Source organism: Anguilla rostrata, chromosome 17 (genome assembly GCF_018555375.3).
Source record: "Anguilla rostrata isolate EN2019 chromosome 17, ASM1855537v3, whole genome shotgun sequence".
NCBI lineage: Eukaryota > Metazoa > Chordata > Actinopteri > Anguilliformes > Anguillidae > Anguilla > Anguilla rostrata.
The window spans coordinates 5,116,838-5,134,418 of record NC_057949.1 but is presented as its reverse complement, the minus strand read 5'-3'; the positions used below and the strand labels follow the sequence as shown (position 1 = coordinate 5,134,418).

Below are 17,581 nucleotides of genomic sequence, written 5' to 3'. Positions count from 1 at the left end.
AGGCTTATCAAAAATAAAAACTGTAATAAAAAAGAAATTTCCTTTGATTTCCAACAAAACAAATCATCACAGTCATCAGGAAAACAGCCCACTACACAGGCTCTGTATATTCAAAACAATTGTAAAACATGTTGGATTATTTCCGGTCCTTTTAAATTCTAATTAAGAGTGGCCTGCATGCTGTCTGTTCGATAATTTAAGGCCAGACATCATTTTCAGAACATTTTCACCATTGGGGTTTATATAAAGTGTGATTCAGATTTTTTTCTCAAAACTGCAGTTCATTTCCCCAACATCCTGGCTGGAAGTCAGTGGACACCTAGTGGTCAGTTTCTGCTGTGCTTTATATTACTGGCATTTAACAGACAGGCAAGTTTTGGCAACATAGGCAATCTTTTCATTAAAAACGAAGTGCACATAGTATCCATTTGAATAGCAGGAAATGTACTGCAGCAGCTCAGATAAAATACTCAGTCAATCAATCAAATTTTATTTATATAGCGTATGTCACCGCAAATGCCATAATATGCATCATAGACAACCCTGGCATAAACCCTCACAGGGGCAAGCCTAAACTCCCTGTGGAAGATGGAAAAAAACCTTGAAAGGAACCAGGCTCAAGGGGTAAACCCATCCTCAAGTGTACAACAGCAGTCTGTTAGCTGGGAATCAAACCTGCAACCTTTAGAGTACAAGCCTAGTTCCCTACCTATCACGCTACACTGCCACTCATATTTTTTTGTATATATATTTTTTTTCTTTTCTTTTTTTTTTTACAGGGGTTCGTAGACTTGGTCCTGGAGTGCCACATGGTCTGCTGAGGTTGCTACTCATTCGTTAATTAAGGCAGTTTATGACACCACCTGACCTGCTCTCGCAGGGTTAAATTAAGGCTGGCTGAAAGATGAAGACCTGTGCCACTCCTGAGCCAATGGTGTGAAACATTGTTCTGTTGACCTGCATTGAAATATTAGGAACACCTGCCGGATGTATGATCACTGAGAGGCTTTCTAGAAAGTGTGTGTCTTGTGTGTTTTTGTGAAGTGTCTTGTGGAGTGCTTAGAGAGTGTTTGTATTGATCTGCACAGATCAGCCTGGGTTCTTGCATGTCATCTTTGAATTACCTGCAATAAATCCAGTTGCATCAGACTCTGTGATGTGTCTGAAGTTTAGTTTTGAAGAACTATTCAACAGTGTGAGGAGAACACCCAATGTCTGGCTCAGGCTGGGGCCTGTTTTTCCCACAACAGCCAGGTCACGGCTGTCTTTGTGTTACACTCCAGCCCTGTAGGTGGTAGTAATGCAGCAATGTTGGTATTAAAACCGGCAAAAAACTGCAAAGAAGAATAAGTGAAGAAAGCAGGAAGTGTCAACGCAAACAACATCTAGCTTGTCGTTAGTTTAGAACCCTACGTGCAGCGTGTCTTTCTGTTTGTTTTTTTTATTTTTATTATTATTTTATTATTACTGGTCATTATACTCCTAGGGTTATTATTCCGTGATTTTATATGTTAGTTAGATTGGATAGGGAGAGACATTAGCAGTCTAATAGTCTGAAGAACCACGTACGCTGGAAATGAGACCTGCAAGTTTGTTCGTCTTTGCACTTACGTTGGGTGAGTAAAACGTAGATAACTGAAACGTTAAAACCAGCCATAGAAATTGTCCAGGGTGCGAATTGACTGGAGAAAGGGTGATTTGGAAAACTTGGAAAGTGCACAGACATCCAAACAGTCTGTGCAGGTTCTAGACCGAGAATTAATCATTACATTTATTTATTTAAATCGCACGAAAAACTTGTCCGCACGTTGCTCAGTGCTCCCAAGAAACCGTGTTTTTAACGCAAGGCACGAAACAGGACAACGCCTTGATCCCATATGCATATTTAGAAGCGGGGGATTTCCTTGCCACTGCTCCCGTCGTCTCTTCGCTTCTGTTTGACCAGTCAACCTAAGCAGGGGTGCTGTTACCCCCTTCCTGATTTCCTCTATTACTGCATAGCATATTTGTCACACTGAATGGTTTCAGGTCTTTATACAAAATGTTATTGTAGACAAAGGAATAAAGCAATAACTGCAACCAATCGCTTTCTGTTATTTGATATCAGTCATTCATATCGCTGTGGAGGAATTTTAGCCCACTTTTCTTTGCAGAACTGCTTTAATTCAAATAAATTGTTTGGTTTTTCAGCATGAACTGCAAATGTCAGGTCCTCTAACAGCGTCTCTATTGGGTTAAAGTGAGGACTTTGACTAGGCCACTCCCAAACTAAAATTTCCGTTCTTTTCTGCCATTCAGATGTGGACTTGCTTTTGTGTTTTTTGGTCATTGTCCTGTTGCATAACCCAGTTGCGCTTTCAGCTCACGGATAGATGACCGTAGGAGTGTGCGATATGATGACCTTAGTTTGTGAACACTTGCTCCACGATCTGCCTTTACAGAGAGATCGGAAGCATTGTGCTACAGAGCTACTGTACGTTCTATCAGAACAGTTCTGTGATCAGAACAGTTGCACTTGTACTTAATTATTGCTTGTATTATTTGTATTGACTGCTTTGATGCTGCTTTTGTTGTGTTGATCAGATTAACCTACAGGGTCCAAGTTAAACTACACGGTCGCTCCCTGCACTTGGAACTGTACTTCCCTCTAGGGTTTGCAACACACTTGTTCCTGGTTTTGGTTATACACTTTGTTGTACATGGTACTGTAGATGGTACCTTTAAACACGCAATACTGGATTGGATACCTGTTTAACGGGGGGGGGGGGGGGGATTGACAGAAAGAAGTTGTGTAGGATTTGGGGAGGATCTGAGGGGGAAACGAGAGTCAGGAGAGGCTGGGAATGTGGAGTTAAGCATGCGAGAACTGAATTGGGCTCTGGAGGGATGTGAGAGGACAGCTCCTGGAGAGTTTGTGATGCTAAAACATGCATCAGACAATGTGATGGAAGCCGTATTAGAGCTGTATAGTTAGATTTGGAGGACTGCCCGCTTACCTAGGAGTTGGAAACGTGTGGTGGTGTTTGCAAAGCCACATAAAGATCCCTCTAGGAAAGCCAGCTATAGACATCTCATTTTTGTGCAAATTAATATAAAATGATAGTGAACAGGATGCTGTATTTCCTGGAAGCTAGGGGATTTATTAGTGATGCACAAAGTGGGTTTGGGAAATGGGTATTAACTATGGATACATTGGTGACTAAATGTACAGGGAGAAATAAGGCTCTGACAATGAAAGAGGTGCTGAGTGTTCTACACTTTGACATTGAGAAAGCTAACGGCACCATGTAGAGAGAAGGGCTGTTATCAGGTCTTGTGTCAGTGTATACAGCTGAGATGATGGCAGTGATCACCGGATTAAGATGGATTGAGGAGGTAAAGCCACTCAGAGTAGTGATATAGTAATGCTCTGTTGTAGTGTTGAATAGTCTGGAGTTTGGTTGGTTGGATTGGATGCATTTGCCCATGGAGACAATGCTGGTGTTAATGGGGTTGGAGAGGATGGGAGTGGTGGTGTGTTTTTGCTGGGTACCTCCTCATGTTGGGGTGGAAGGCAATGGGAGCGTGGATGCTGTGGCTAGGACTGCTAGGAAAAGAGAGAGGGTCGATATAGCCTACTGGTAGTGCTGGGACCTAGGGAAGTCAAGTCCTTGATTAGAGCATCAGGGATCAAGATCTGACATTCAATGGGACAATAGTAATAAAGGGAGGAATTTTTATAATATACATAAATCAGTTAAAGAACAGGTGCGGGGTTAGAACTGTAGGGGAGAGGAAGTTGTGTGGAGTAGGTTACAGTTTGGGCAAACAGGACTGAATTCATCACTGAAATTGATTGTAGACATGAGACAGGGTTATGTGATCAGTGCTTAGTGGACAAAATGGAGAACGTGTGCTTATGTTTTGTGAATTATATAATCTAGATGGGTAGAGGTTGTTTGAGAGGGTCAGAGAAATTGGGCGGGGATGGGGGTATACGTGGGATATTAGAGGGAGGAAAGGGGAAGGAAGTGGTGGGTAAGGCTCCTCTTAGTTTTCTCAGTGTAACAGGATTAGTGCCTTTTATCTTTGCTATTATTTGGCTAAAATTATGTAGGCTTCAGGGGTTTTGCTTATAATCAGCCAGGGTACTGTGCCACGGCAAGATCTAGAGCGTCATGGTAACTTAAATCCCCAAAATCAAATAAATTTAAATGTGATCACTGACAACATTCAGTACTACTCTCTGAAGACTAATCTGACCTCCACAATGCATTAAATGCTCAAAATTGGCATCTGTACAGTGAGAGCACCTATTATCGACCAGGTTCGTTCGACAGACAGGGAAACGTAAACAGATTTGCAACTGTATATAAAATAGGCGAAATATCAGTAACAACCTAGGCCTATACCTAGTTATGTATTAAAACATGTCCTTGTTATCCTCAGGTGGTTGTTTTTTCAGTACTTTTTCTGTGCCGGCAAATATGTCAGAGGTGGCCGAGCGCTAGCTTCAGTTGCTAAGGGGACGTGTATAGACCACCCCATATAAATGAATGGAACTTGTGCTAAATTTAAGTATAAAGAGAGTATCATAATTGTATTAGCCTATGATAAATAATGGAATCAGTGTTGGTAGTGTCTTCAGACTTTTGGTGCCCATGCACTGTATGTCACTGCTTAGTTTTAAATAAAAACTACTTCAGCTTTTTGGAGTGCTCTGCACATGTGTTAATAATGCATAAAGTTATTCATTTATTGTATGTATGCACATAGCCTACCACTAGAAAAAACATTGAATTTGTCACCCTCACCCATGTAAACCTATTTACAATGTTAATGATAACTTTTTTTTTGTAGAAGGCCTACTGACATTTGTTCACAAAAGTTTATAGCCTAGATAGTAACAGTTGATATAGACTTGTGCTGGTTTTAGTTTGTGATAATGTTATTAGCAATAGGTAGCGTTTAGCCTAGTAACTTGACTAGTTCTATGCAGTGCTGTCATTGTGCCGAACAGGAGTGAATTTCATGGGGGAGCCCGCGTTTGTTAAATTTTTTTTAACCTTCAATCTCTAAAAATTACATACAGAGCTGAGCCACTACGTTTTTAAGTCACATGCCAAGGTCATACCTGTAAACTTGTGCTTTTGAGTGCACACAAACCCACTCAGCCTGTGAGTAGCAATCAATAATAAAAATCATTTGCTAATTGCATTGTTATCAAGTATACAGGCGCTATCGTAGTTATTTACATTCTTTCACTTGCAAAATGTAGTGCAAGTGATCTTACTTGGGTAAACATGGTGCGAGATGGTGGTGCTTCATTTTATATTTCGTATTGACAGGGCCTGAGAGTGCAGATAAAAGTCCCTGTAATTCCATCTTTGAAAGCACCCGTGAGATTCCTAGTAAGTCCCCCTGTGAGATTCTTTAGCATGAAGCCACCCTGTGATTCCCTTAGCATGAAAAGTCCAGCCTGGAGATTCCTATGCATGAAAAGTCCAGCCCTGTGAGATTTCTCTTGTCTCTGTCGTTCTGCCCCACGATGGTGAAGACTCCGAGCAACAGCTGAGACACGACCATTTCAACGTCAGAGATACTTCAGCGCCTCTCCCATCCCTACCCTAAAATGACTAAATTTGGAAAAGGCACTTTCAGACGCATTAACTGTCTTACAGCTGTATTTTCCATAGATTGCTTTGCTTGTGTTATGTATCATTACTCGGGCAAGTGAATGTGTCCGCACTGACCTACTCTCTTAGGTTGCATACTTGTTCGTATTTTCACTTGCACGTCCTGGATAGACGTTGCCAATGCTATGAATGAAATGTAGTAGCTGAACCAGCCCTGTGAGATTTCCTCTTATCTGAAGCCACCCTGTATTTCTCTCAGGACTGAACACCCTGTTCCCCACTTGTTCTCCCTCTCCCAGCCTCGCCAGCATCTCCAAACTTTGTGGGTTTAACTGTGAGCATCGGCAGTACTGTCACTCTCCCCTGCGATGGGGCCCCCGACAGGGAGGTGCAGTGGTATTTTAAACAGCCTGACCATGACAGGATGCTCGTGGCCGAACTCCACACCAGACCCTTTTCCCCAGGAAGCGGCTTCCAGGGACGGGTGAAATCCTTCCACCGAAAAGAGCCAGGAAACTACAGCCTCCTCCTCAGTCCTGTGGTGTACAGTGACCACGGCATTTATGAATGCTGTTACAAGAATGAGACTAATACCGCTCTTGAAGATGTGAATCTAAAAGTTTTACGTAAGTCGATATCACCTTTTCTCCTTCAGATTCAGCGACTGTTTTAGGAGTTTGTGGTTTTGTGTCATAAGCCCTATAATTACGGGTGTACCAGTGTATCAGTTGGCACTCAGCATCTGCCTATAAACTAAAAATCCGCACAATCGGCATCGGCCAAGCATTTCAAAAGCAACCGATGGTCAGCTCCGATTATGTGCTGTCAATCAAATGGGGAAAAAAGTTTTGTTTATTTTGTAATCCACGAGTTGGTTTTAATTTGCCTGTCAGATACAAAATAATGGCACCATATTCAGTGTTTCCTTTATAATTGTACAGGCCTGGTGGGCTGCCAGGCTGGCAAAATCTTTTTTTTTTAATGCCAAAAATAACCCAGATTTAGTTTTTCATTTGGAAATCAATAATCATTTGTGCTTAGGAGCCTTATGCTGTTGTGAAACACAAGTCAACCTCTATGTTGTTGCCTGGGAAACTTGACAGAATGAAACTGGAGACAGGCTGGCTTTATAAAGTAAGATCATGATATAGAAACTTCAAAAGTATTCCATACATTAGGAAGACCTTAGGAAGAATTTTTTCACACAGAGAGTAGTCAATGTATGGAATAGCCTGCCAGGTCATGTAGTAGAGGCAGAAATTCTGGGGATTTTCAAGACTAGGGTTGACACAGTGTTCGATACTATCTAGTCTGTAGGCAATCAGAGCACTAATCCCACAGGAAAATGGCGAGCATTGTTGGGCAGACTGGCCTGTTCTCATCATTATATTATGTTGTTACGTTATAAAATTTACCATTTTCTTGTGGAATGGCAGTGTCAATGTACAGACGGGTAACAAATTAAAGTAAAAACCAACATAAAATGTCAGTAAGGTGTTGGGCAACCACTAGCCACCAGACCAGCTTCTGTGCCCCTCTGCATAGGTTCTACAAGTCTCTGGAGCTCTACTGGAGGGATGGAACACTATTCTTCCAAAAGATTTTGTCTCTTTTGACGGTGGTGGAGAGTGCTGTCTAGCATGTCGGTCCAAAGTCTCCCATAGGTGTTCAATTGGGTTGAGATCTGGTGACTGTGAAGGTCATAGAATATGATTCACATCATTTTCATACTCATCAAACCATTCAGTGACCCCTCATTACATTACAGGCATTTAGCAGACGCTCTTATCCAGAGCGACTTACACAACTTTTACATAGCATTTTACATTGTATCCATTTATACAGCTGGATATATACTGAAGCAATTTCGGTGTCCTACCCGGGAATCGAACCTGCAACCTTTCGGTTACAAGCCCAGTTCCTTACCCACTGTGCTACACTCCGTCCTACACTCCATCCTCATGCCCTGTGGATGGGGACATTGTCACCCTAGAAGAGACCTCTCCCATCAGGATATAAATGTTTCATCATAGGATAAAGGTGATCACTCAGAATAACTTTGTTTTCATTTACAATGACCCTACCCTTTAAGGGGACAAGTGGACCCAAACCACGCTAGGAAAATGCCCCCCACAGTCTAATAGAGCCACCTCAATGGATCAAACATTCAGGCCTGTACTGTTCTCTTGGTTTATGACACACATGCACTTGCCTACTTGTCGAGAATGTGGTGTAGGATGAAAAATGAATTTAATAAGTTTTATAATAAGGCTGTAACGTAACAAAATGTGTAAAAAGTGAAGGGGTCTGAATACTTTCCAAAGGCTTTGTAAGCCTTGAATATACATAGCAAACAGACTGCAGGCTGTCTGCTGCGACATCCGACCAGGCCAATATGCCGACCAGTCTGCCGCGTCTGTTCAGGGGTTTTTTAGTGGGCCTGGAATAATTTCCCGGGAAACTCTGGCATTTCAGGAATATGCTTTTAGTTGGAAGAATGCATATTATGTGGTATTTGAATATGAATAACTATTGTTATTTTTATTATTTGGGACACAGGATACTTCTAGTCTGTATAAAACCCACAAGCCTTGGGTGGTGTGCAGTGGACAGCATATGCTGCATCAGGGCCTTCATCTATCCCAAGCAACATGGTTGAGCTGTTCAATTCCTATATGCCAGGAATGCTTTGTAAATCTCTCTTTCTCTCTCTCTGTCTGTCTCTCTCTTTCCCCCCTCCCTCTCTGTCTGTCTCTTTCTCTCCACCTCTCTCTCTCTCTCTCAGTCCCATCACTTGTTTCCGTAGAGATGGGAATGCCCGCCACTCTTCCTTGCTTTGGGAACATTGATAAACGAGCGGATGCTGGTGATCTGGATATCCTCTGGACGAGAGGTAGACAGAAAGTCTACCATCTCCATAAGAACACCATCTCTTATGGGCTCGGGTTCGAGAACAGAGTCTCGCTTTCCCCAGAACAAGCCCTCCTTGGAAACCTGTCTTTAACCATCAAACAGACACAGTCTTCAGATGAAGGCGACTACCAGTGCACCTACAGCAATGAAACGGAGAAGGTGGAACCAGATTCTGCCACACTCACTTTTGCAGGTAAAATTCACTTCGGATCTTCAGTTTTGTTGGGGGGGGGGGTGGCTCAGGTGTGTAGGTGACTCAGGTGTGTGTCATTTTTTCTTATATTTAAAACAGCGCAAACATGAAAATATTTTATAATTTACAGGAATGTTGCTGCTGCAGGCCATTGGGAAAATAACGAATAAGAATTGGTAACCGATTAAAGTAATTACTCGTAACGTTTATTACACACTTGTGTTCTGAATTGTTTCATTGTTTTGGCTTGGCAAGTGTAAGAGATTTAGCACATTTGTTTTTTCACAATGCCTCATTTACTCATCAGCCTCCATCCGCTTGAGCACATCCCCTGACACATAAGAGACACAAAAGTATAGGCTTTAGGCTGAACGATTTGCAATCTTATGCTAGCCCAGCTTTGTCAATGATTCTGTCTTTTCTCAGAATTGCTAAATAAAACATTCTTCAAACAATGATTGTAGCCTATCAGTCTACTAAGGCCTGACAATTATTGGAAAAAATCTTAAAGTAGTGAGAAAATGCTTGTGCGTTGGCAGGTTTTTCTATGCCATTAAAAAGAATGTCCTGAAGAACTGTGGCAAGAATGTCATGTACTCGCCAGTATCTTGTAGGGTTCCCACGGCTCCACTCATGTCCCACTGCTTGGCAAGTGAAGCGGAATGTTCCCAAGGGTCCATACTAGAGTCCCACGCCTTAGTCCAGGAGTTCCCCAGGGTCCATCCTAAGTCCCCTGCCTTAGTCCAGAGTTCCCCTAGGTCCATCTCAGAGTCCCATGCCTGGTCAGGGTTCGCCAGGTCCATCCTAGAGTCCCACTGCCTTAGTCCAGGAGTTCCCCAGGGGTCCATCCTAGAGTCCCACTGCCTTAGTCCAGGAGTTCCCCAGGGGTCCATCTCAGAGTCCTACTGCCTTAGTGCTTTGTGGAGGAGTTCCTCAGGGCTCCATCCTCAGCCTCACCTGTTTTCATTGTACATGCTCTTGTCTCAGTAATGTAGCTTCTCCTATCACTGCTGTGCTGTGTTGAGCTCACAGAGCTGTGTCTCTGTTCTCCATTCACGGATAGTGCAGATTTCCTCACACAACAAGCACAAGTGATATTTCCTGTTGAATGCTCTCAACATCAACAGCTCAGACTCAGTCTTGACATTTTTCTACCTACCTCCATCTCCATTACCCTTGACACTACAATGGTATCTGCATTCTGGTGTGCTAAGGATCAGCGTATTTCCAGATAGTGAGCTGTTACTGAGAGCTGCTGATTCCTCCCCACACCCTGCAGCAGTAAAATCAGTCCTTTGATGGTTATTAGCCCTACCCAGCTCATTGTGCAGGCCCTGATGCAGTGTGAGTGAAGTACTGGGCCTCTCTCCCAGCTGGTACAGAACGCAGCTCCTTTCCTCTGTCATCACCTGATCTACCTGTCACACCTCTGCTCACCACTCCACTGCTCGCCTGGCTAATGGTGCAGCCCTGGATGATTTGCTTTACGTCACGGACCACAATGGAAATAAGCTTTCAGCTTTTTCGTGCCATTTTTTGTGTGACAGTGCAAGGTTCTGTCTTTTATCTATTTTTCAAATAGAACAAATAACTAACGGCACATTTTCTACTCAAAGCACTACATACACTGTCTTCTCCCACCTATGCTGGCACTTCCTGTTATATTGTAGGTTCACATAGTTACTTCAGTACCTAGGCTACTACTTATGTGCTACTGCAGTTAGTCAGACTGCTTATTTTGCATCAGCTCTGCTTGTTGTCTGAACCTTTATGGAGGCATGTTTTGTAAGTCCCTCTGGATGTTTGCTGGGTGTATTATTATTATTGTTATTATTACTGTTATCATTTTTAATCTTATTAATATTGTTATTGTATAATATTGTTATTTTACTGCCTGATTATTACCTCCTCTGCTCTATTTCTCTGAAATGAGTTCCTCTTTCTCCATGTTCTCTCTTAGCTTCTACGGGATTCTCTGCTGGAGCAGTGGCTGGGATAGTGGTGGGAGTGATTGTGTTGGTGCTGATTCTGGTTGGCAGTGCCTTTGCAATCTGGAAGTGCCTTAACAACCGAAAGCAAGCAGAGCCTGCAGTCCATTACCAAGCTGCCAGGGCTGAAGATCAGAACGACTCCAACAGCAGAGCAGCACGCCTTCTGATTCCTGACGGCCCTGAACCCTCTCTCTCTGTGTCCGAGACCCAGCCCGCTCTCCCCGAACCCCATCTCCCCGTGTCCGAAAAGGATCCTTCATTCCTCGAACTCCATCTCCCTGAGCCCGAAACGGAGCAGATTGAAGTGCAGGAGAAAATGCCTAAGAGTGTGGAGCTGCTATGATAATACTCTGTACCTGCGGGGGAATCTGCGGTTCTGAATTTTATTGGATCGGACACGAAAAGGGAGAGGGACAGAGTGGGAGGGACAGACTTTGGGCGATGGCATTACGTCCAGACCAGCCCCCCCCCCCCCTCCCCCCCGCCCCAACCACTGTGAAATTAATCAGTTGCCACTTTGACAAATTGGACTTTTTGTAACCAGCTCCAAACTTGGAAGCTGTTTTGGAGCACGTCTCATTGAACCTACTAAACTAATTTTCCAACACTTCACTTAAGCTTTAGGTCTTTGGTCTCCACCATTCCACAAAAAGGGCAGTTACCAAAATCTTCTGGATTCATCACAGCATTAACAGCACTACCTCTACATGGGATTCTGCACTGGAGATCACCTGATGCTTTATAACAAAACATTCACACTAAGGCAGTCATATTTCAAATTAAAATGCTAATTGGAAATTGCATGTCATTTTCATTCGATGTGCACAAGAATCATGACACCATTCAAATGCAAAAGCCCAGTTTACGTGTCCACTGTCAGCTTAATGTAGGACTTATGCTTCCATACCACACCAGTTTAATCTACGTGTTGGTTTTCTTCTCAGTGTCTGTTCTTTCATGTAATTAACCATTTTAAGCCTTTACACAACATCGGTACAGTGCCTTACAGTTCAGTATGTACAGGTCTGGATTCTACTCTCTTAAATTTGAGCACAGGTCCCGTTAGACCATCTAAGTCCAGGCTAAAACCAGGTTCTGGAAAGGGCTCATCGTCAATAGTTCCTGCAGTTCAGTTCTCATCAGATATCCTGGTTTTGGGTCCAAAGCCTCACTTTAATTAGAGCGAAATTAAGAAACCGTAGCAGTCGGTCCGCCGGAGAGGCGATTGGACTCTGCTGCGCTGGCTAATCAGCCCAGGTGCTTAAAGATCTGCTGCTCTCCGCAGTTGGGAACGAGACCGGGAGCTCACACCGGGAGCGCAGTTATGATTTTCGTTTTGTTTCGGTTTGAGCACTGAAGTCAATTAAAGGAATCCTCAGCTGGGATGCTGGAGGAGCTGGACCTGGCCGGGAAGGCGGATCAGCTACAGAACAGGGATCTGAAAAGTTGCTGCTCTGTTTTACTTTCTTTTGTCTTTGTTATTTTAGCTTGTTGTTTTCGTTTATTGTTTTTGCTCGGAACACGTGAGGGGGAAGGGTGAAGTGGACGTTTATTTTATTTTTTGTTGATGTGGGTGCGCTCTCTCTCTCCATGTGACAGACAACGGTGTTGCCCGGTACTGCCGCATCTCCCTCCCAGGGATGTCACACTCGCGTGCGTCAGAATCCTTTCTGTTTATCCAAGTGCAGTGTTAAGTCTCGCACTGTCTGGCCTGTTTTTAATAAACGCTCGAACCAAAAACAAAGGGACGCAACATACGAAGCCCAAAATCCCGTATTTTAATTAACACAGAGAAAACAAATTAGCATGACAAGAAAAAAAAAGAAAAGTAGCTAAAACACTTCCCCTGGCTGGACGGAGCACGCCCAGCAGCCCCTTCCCTCACCTGCAGGCCTGAGCTTCTTACCTGCCTACCGAATGTGAAAAAGCCAAGGGGAGTGAGTATTATGGGACACTAGCTCACATGTGCTTATCTTCGTGTAGCTGAAAAAGTGCACTAGAAACGGAACAAAACGCCGTCTGCCGGATAAGAACTTCTACTGAAGACAAACGAGGACAAACTGACAGGGTAGCGCTGACAGAGTCGATGACCATGGGAAAAACAGCGGCCTCCTTCCCACACACCGAAGATCCTTATCTGGGCTAGGCCGGTCTCTGTCTTCTTCGCTAATTACCTACGTCTTTTGGAAAAAAAGGGAGAGAGAAATTTCAGGACGTGAGAACATAACTGGCATCTTTCGGATGAGACGTTAAACCAAGGTGCTGACTCACTGCGGTCAAAGACGCCATGTGCACGTCCACACACACGCACACGCACGCACAAATACACACACTACACTCACACACACATTCTCATACACAGCACACACTCATTTTCTGCTTTTATTTTGATATTATTATTGTTATTATTAGTGTTGTTATTTTTATTTTGTTACTATTAGTTTGGCATCACTTATGTTTATTTTCTGTATGTGAAGTTTATGTTCTTTATAACATTGTGGAATTTTAACATTATTTAGGTGGAGGCTTCAACTAACCCCCTGGATTTTCTGCCTCTCCCTGCGCTGTATATTATTTGTTGCCTTCGTCATTTTTGTGTATTTTTTAAATTGTGCCAAAATAATTAAACGAAACTAGCACTTGTAGCAAAGAGTAGGGGGTTCTCTCGAACTTTCCCACTTTTTTTTGTCACTTTCCCACTCATCACTGTAAAGCACTTTGAGCATTCGGAAAAGTCCTATATACTGTAAATGCAATAGTCGGTTGATTCATTCATAAGAAAAAGTGATGATGATAATTGGCCGTTCAGCCCAATTCAGCTTGTCTTTTAAAAAAAAAAAAGTTTTATAATAAATGTTAAGAGAAACTAACTGACTATATAACCACCTCAACAAACCATCAACACAATGATCAAACTATAAAAAACCCCACCAAACAATGAATAATAAAACCAAAAAAGCAATAAAACTCATAGCAACTGTAAAATAAATCAAATAAGGATATAAAACTACAGCATATCCTGGGCTGTGTCGAGCCTGGCCTCGAGTACCATCAGACTCTTTGCTTCAACATGTTTTGGCAAACCGTTACAAGCATTAGTCACTCATTAATGACCGTTTCAGTAATTACCATTTAATTAATAGTAAATAATCGCTGCTGTTATTAATGCTCTTTGATAGAGTGGTAGTCGCGGGAGGGAGGAGAGGAGAGAACTAAAACTGTGAGAGGGAGGAGATTTGATGGCACTTTTAGGTTTGTTTTTAAATAAGTCCTTTTCGTTTTTTTTTTTTTTAATTGGATTTTGTGAATAAAATTTTATGAATTGAATTTGTGTTTCTGGATTCTGTTTTTTTTATTTATAGTCAGCATTTGTAATTGGTAGTGTCAAGTGATCTTGTTATCGTGACCTAATTTGCTTATAATTAATTTGGACAGTTAATTGTGCCATACTTTAAACTTACTGATCAGTGAGATTAGGCCTAAGAACTGATTATGTATGAAGTTGCTGAAGCAGATGGACTGTAACTCTGAATGTGCTTCATCAGATGCGTTAACACATGATTCCGCATTATTTATGCAGCCAAAGCACAGGACAAAAAGACATTGTGTTCTATAAGTGCAGATATTCCCATTTTTAAGATTACAACGGGCGATAACCCAGGCTTGAACAAACACTGAAGACTATTTACATCGCCTTGGTACGGTCAGCGCTGCACTATGGGAGTGTGGTGTTTGGCTCCGCCTCGAAATCCCAGCTGGGTGGGCTGGATGGGGTTCAGGTACAGACATTGAGACTTTGTTGCGGGGCGTTTCGGACTTCTCCGATCCCAGCATTACGAGTGGAGCTGGGGGAAATGTGGCTTAGAAGCAGGCAGTTAGCTATGGCATACTGGGTTAATCTGCAGGAACATTGGGAATCCCAGCCTGCAAAAATAATTTTGACAAAGTGCTGGGAGCACGGTGGGGGCGGGCATACGAGTTTTGGGTGGGTAGGTGAGTCTCAGACTGGGGAAATCTGACTGGCTGGGAGGGTGTACAGCCCTACTGTCATACTGCCGGTTGTTCCCTCATGGTTATTTGATCAACCTGAGGTGGACTTGCAGCTCATGGAGAGGGGGAATGAGGGCAGAGAGAGTGGTGCCCTGGCGGATGAGGTGGTGTCATACGTTAAGGCTAAATAAAACATGTCCCTTCCCAGATGGCTTTAAGGACCCGTTGTCTGAGCGTGCAGTGATTGACTTTGGCATTCCCGAATTTGAGGTGGGAAAGCGTAGGCAGGTGATGGGCTATGTGGCAGTGTTTACAGTGGAATTGGTGGCAATGCTACTGGCCTTGCAGTGGGTGGAGGCTGTGTGGCCAGATTTGGTGGCCATATGCTCAGATTCTAGTTTCTAACTTTCCATTCAAAAAGGCAGGCAGGATGTGGTGTATGAGGTACTGCACACCCTTCTCAGAGTTCAGCGGGGTGGGAAATGGGTAACATTTCTCTGGGTGTTGGCTCATGTAGGGGTCGAGCGGAATGAGGGGGCTGACTATTTAGCTAAACGGGCACTAGGGAGGTCAGTGCCAGATCTGGAGTTCCCGTTGTGTCAGGAGGAAGCTAAAGGGATAATTAAAGCTGCAGTAAGGACAAGAGGGTAGGAAGAGTGGGACAGGGAGAGCAGGGGTCAGCAACTTTATCCTATACTGAGACCGGTGGGGAAGGGGACGTTGTCTGGAAGGGATAGGAAGCAGGAAGTCATGATATCCAGGATGAGGTTTGGGCATACAGGACTGAATGGGACATTGACAATTATGGGTAAACATCCAACGGGGCTGTGTGATCACTGCCACGTTTTGGAGGAGTATGGTACATGTGTGAGGGAGAGGGAGAGGTTATGTAATGCCCTGAGGGAACATGGCATTCAGAATTTAACATTTGGAGCACTGTTGAATATGCCATCAGGAAATGTGATGTACAGACATCTGTTTTGCTTCATTAGGAAAATGGAACTAGTTAGGAGGGTGTAGGATTAGTTATTTAAGTTATAGTGCACTTACTTTTCTGTTAAGATAGTGATTGCCGGTTTAGATGAGTTTGGGTATATTTATTATATTTGTTCATTTCTTTTCTTTCTTTGATTAGTATATGGTGTTGTTTTTGGGGTTTGCTTATTTATTTATATAAAAAAAATATATATACAGTTGCAATCAAAATTACTCCACCGCTGTGGAAACTAAATATTTTTAAATGTATGCTTTTTGGGAGACTTGAAACTAAAAAAACCAACATGTATGTCACTTGTGTGTTTTGTTAAAACTCAAAATAAAAATGTATTTTTTAAGATTTCCGAGTAGCATGTAGATTTTGTATTTCAGCCGTATCATAAATATTCAACCCCCATTCAATATCACCATTTAAAAACTATTTGCTGGTCTGTAGAGTGACTAAATTTTGTGGAAACACACTTAAGCCCTTAGGAAATCCACCAAGATACTGTTTTCTTCACCTGTGATAAACATATAAATCTCACCGATGCACTTCTTCACATCAATTTGAAGCTGTCAAGCAAACATGCCAAAGACAAAGGAGCTCTCTCAAAAGTTAAGAGAAGAAATTATTTCATTACATAAAAAAGGCAATGGATACAACAAGATCTCCAAGATATTGAAAGTTCAAAGAGACACAATTGGCGTCATCATGGCAGAATGTGATGCCCTCAGTGCATAAGCTGAAGCTTGGTGATCACTGGACTTTCCAGCAAGACAACAATCCCAGGCAGGGCCCGGGCACAGACATTTTGGGGGGCAGGGGCTCAATTGAAAAAAAAAGGGCAACCTCCACCTCCCATGCACCATCCCCACTATTTTCATCCTGATATTGCCACATGACACCACGTTCATAATCACACACTATGTTCATAATATGGGCCCTGTTTTGGGTCTTCTGAAACATATTTCCTTAAAGTAATACGTCATTCATTTTTGGACCCAATGAACTTATCCAGACATGTTCATGCTCTACATCTCACACAGAGACATCAAATACAGTTTAGTCTTCAATGTTTTTTTACCTTTATTCCAGGAACAGGGATAACTAAACACAAAACACTGTCACAAAGCACATGCAATATTATAAACACATTTCCTTAATCTCTCTTTTCTTGGCATTGCACTGCAACCAGCAGATGAGCAAAATTAATTACTTGCATGTTCACCATTAAGCGGACCAAAACAGTGGCATAGTATAAAATTTACTGACATGCATAGTGACCTGGAAGCAGTTTTACCTATTTGGCTCACTATGAATACAACTTATATTAAAAAGTAGACCAATGTTCTTTTTTGTCATGTTTACATTTTATAAACTTCTGTTTTTTCAAAAATGAAAGTTAATGAAAGTGCACTGTTCTGACCCGGAGCACAAAAAGATTAGGCTAAAATTGAATGGTGACGGAGACGTTGCATTGCAAGCCACCTACATATAGTATGAGAATGTGATTCAATATCATTTAGCCATTTCTTTGTGCAGTCTAAATTAATTTTATAATATTTTAAGGCAAAAAACTACAAGTGTAACTTTAAATAAGATTAGATAAGCTGTGCCACTCTGAAATGCCTGATTTGAGGATTTCATAACTTCCATCTATTTTCATGTCTTGTGCCATTTTGTTATTCTGAGTATATTTGCGAAATATATTATCGTTAACCATAATTAGATAGGCTAGCTTGTTTGTGGGCTAGTAGCCTATAGGATAACTTAACCTAGTCTAAAGTTGGCAAATCCGATATAAACCGGTTTATTCTATTTTGAGCATCGTAAATGTTGTTGTTTCAACTGTGATGTTGTTTTATGACAGTGTAAAAGAGTACACAGTAGGAAATTCGCA

The 17,581-nt window shown here is 42.4% G+C and overlaps 1 protein-coding gene across 1 annotated transcript; it reads left to right on the top strand.

Annotated features, from left to right (window-relative positions):
* Positions 1 to 1,357: 1,357 nt before the first annotated feature.
* On the top strand, positions 1,358 to 14,039 carry LOC135243262 (carcinoembryonic antigen-related cell adhesion molecule 1-like). Its single transcript, XM_064314953.1, has 4 exons — positions 1,358 to 1,616; positions 5,915 to 6,241; positions 8,401 to 8,721; positions 10,682 to 14,039. The coding sequence occupies exons 1-4, from the start codon at positions 1,577 to 1,579 to the stop codon at positions 11,053 to 11,055; spliced, it is 1,062 nt and encodes a 353-aa protein (XP_064171023.1). The 5' UTR covers positions 1,358 to 1,576; the 3' UTR covers positions 11,056 to 14,039.
* Positions 14,040 to 17,581: the final 3,542 nt, after the last annotated feature.

Bases quoted from the DNA above. Each gene is read 5' to 3' on its own strand.
- LOC135243262 (XM_064314953.1), top strand. From the start codon at position 1,577: ATGAGACCTGCAAGTTTGTTCGTCTTTGCACTTACGTTGG. The intron at 6,242-8,400 runs GTAAGTCGATAT...TCTCTCTCTCAG, and splicing joins TGTGAATCTAAAAGTTTTAC to TCCCATCACTTGTTTCCGTA. The intron at 8,722-10,681 runs GTAAAATTCACT...GTTCTCTCTTAG, and splicing joins TGCCACACTCACTTTTGCAG to CTTCTACGGGATTCTCTGCT.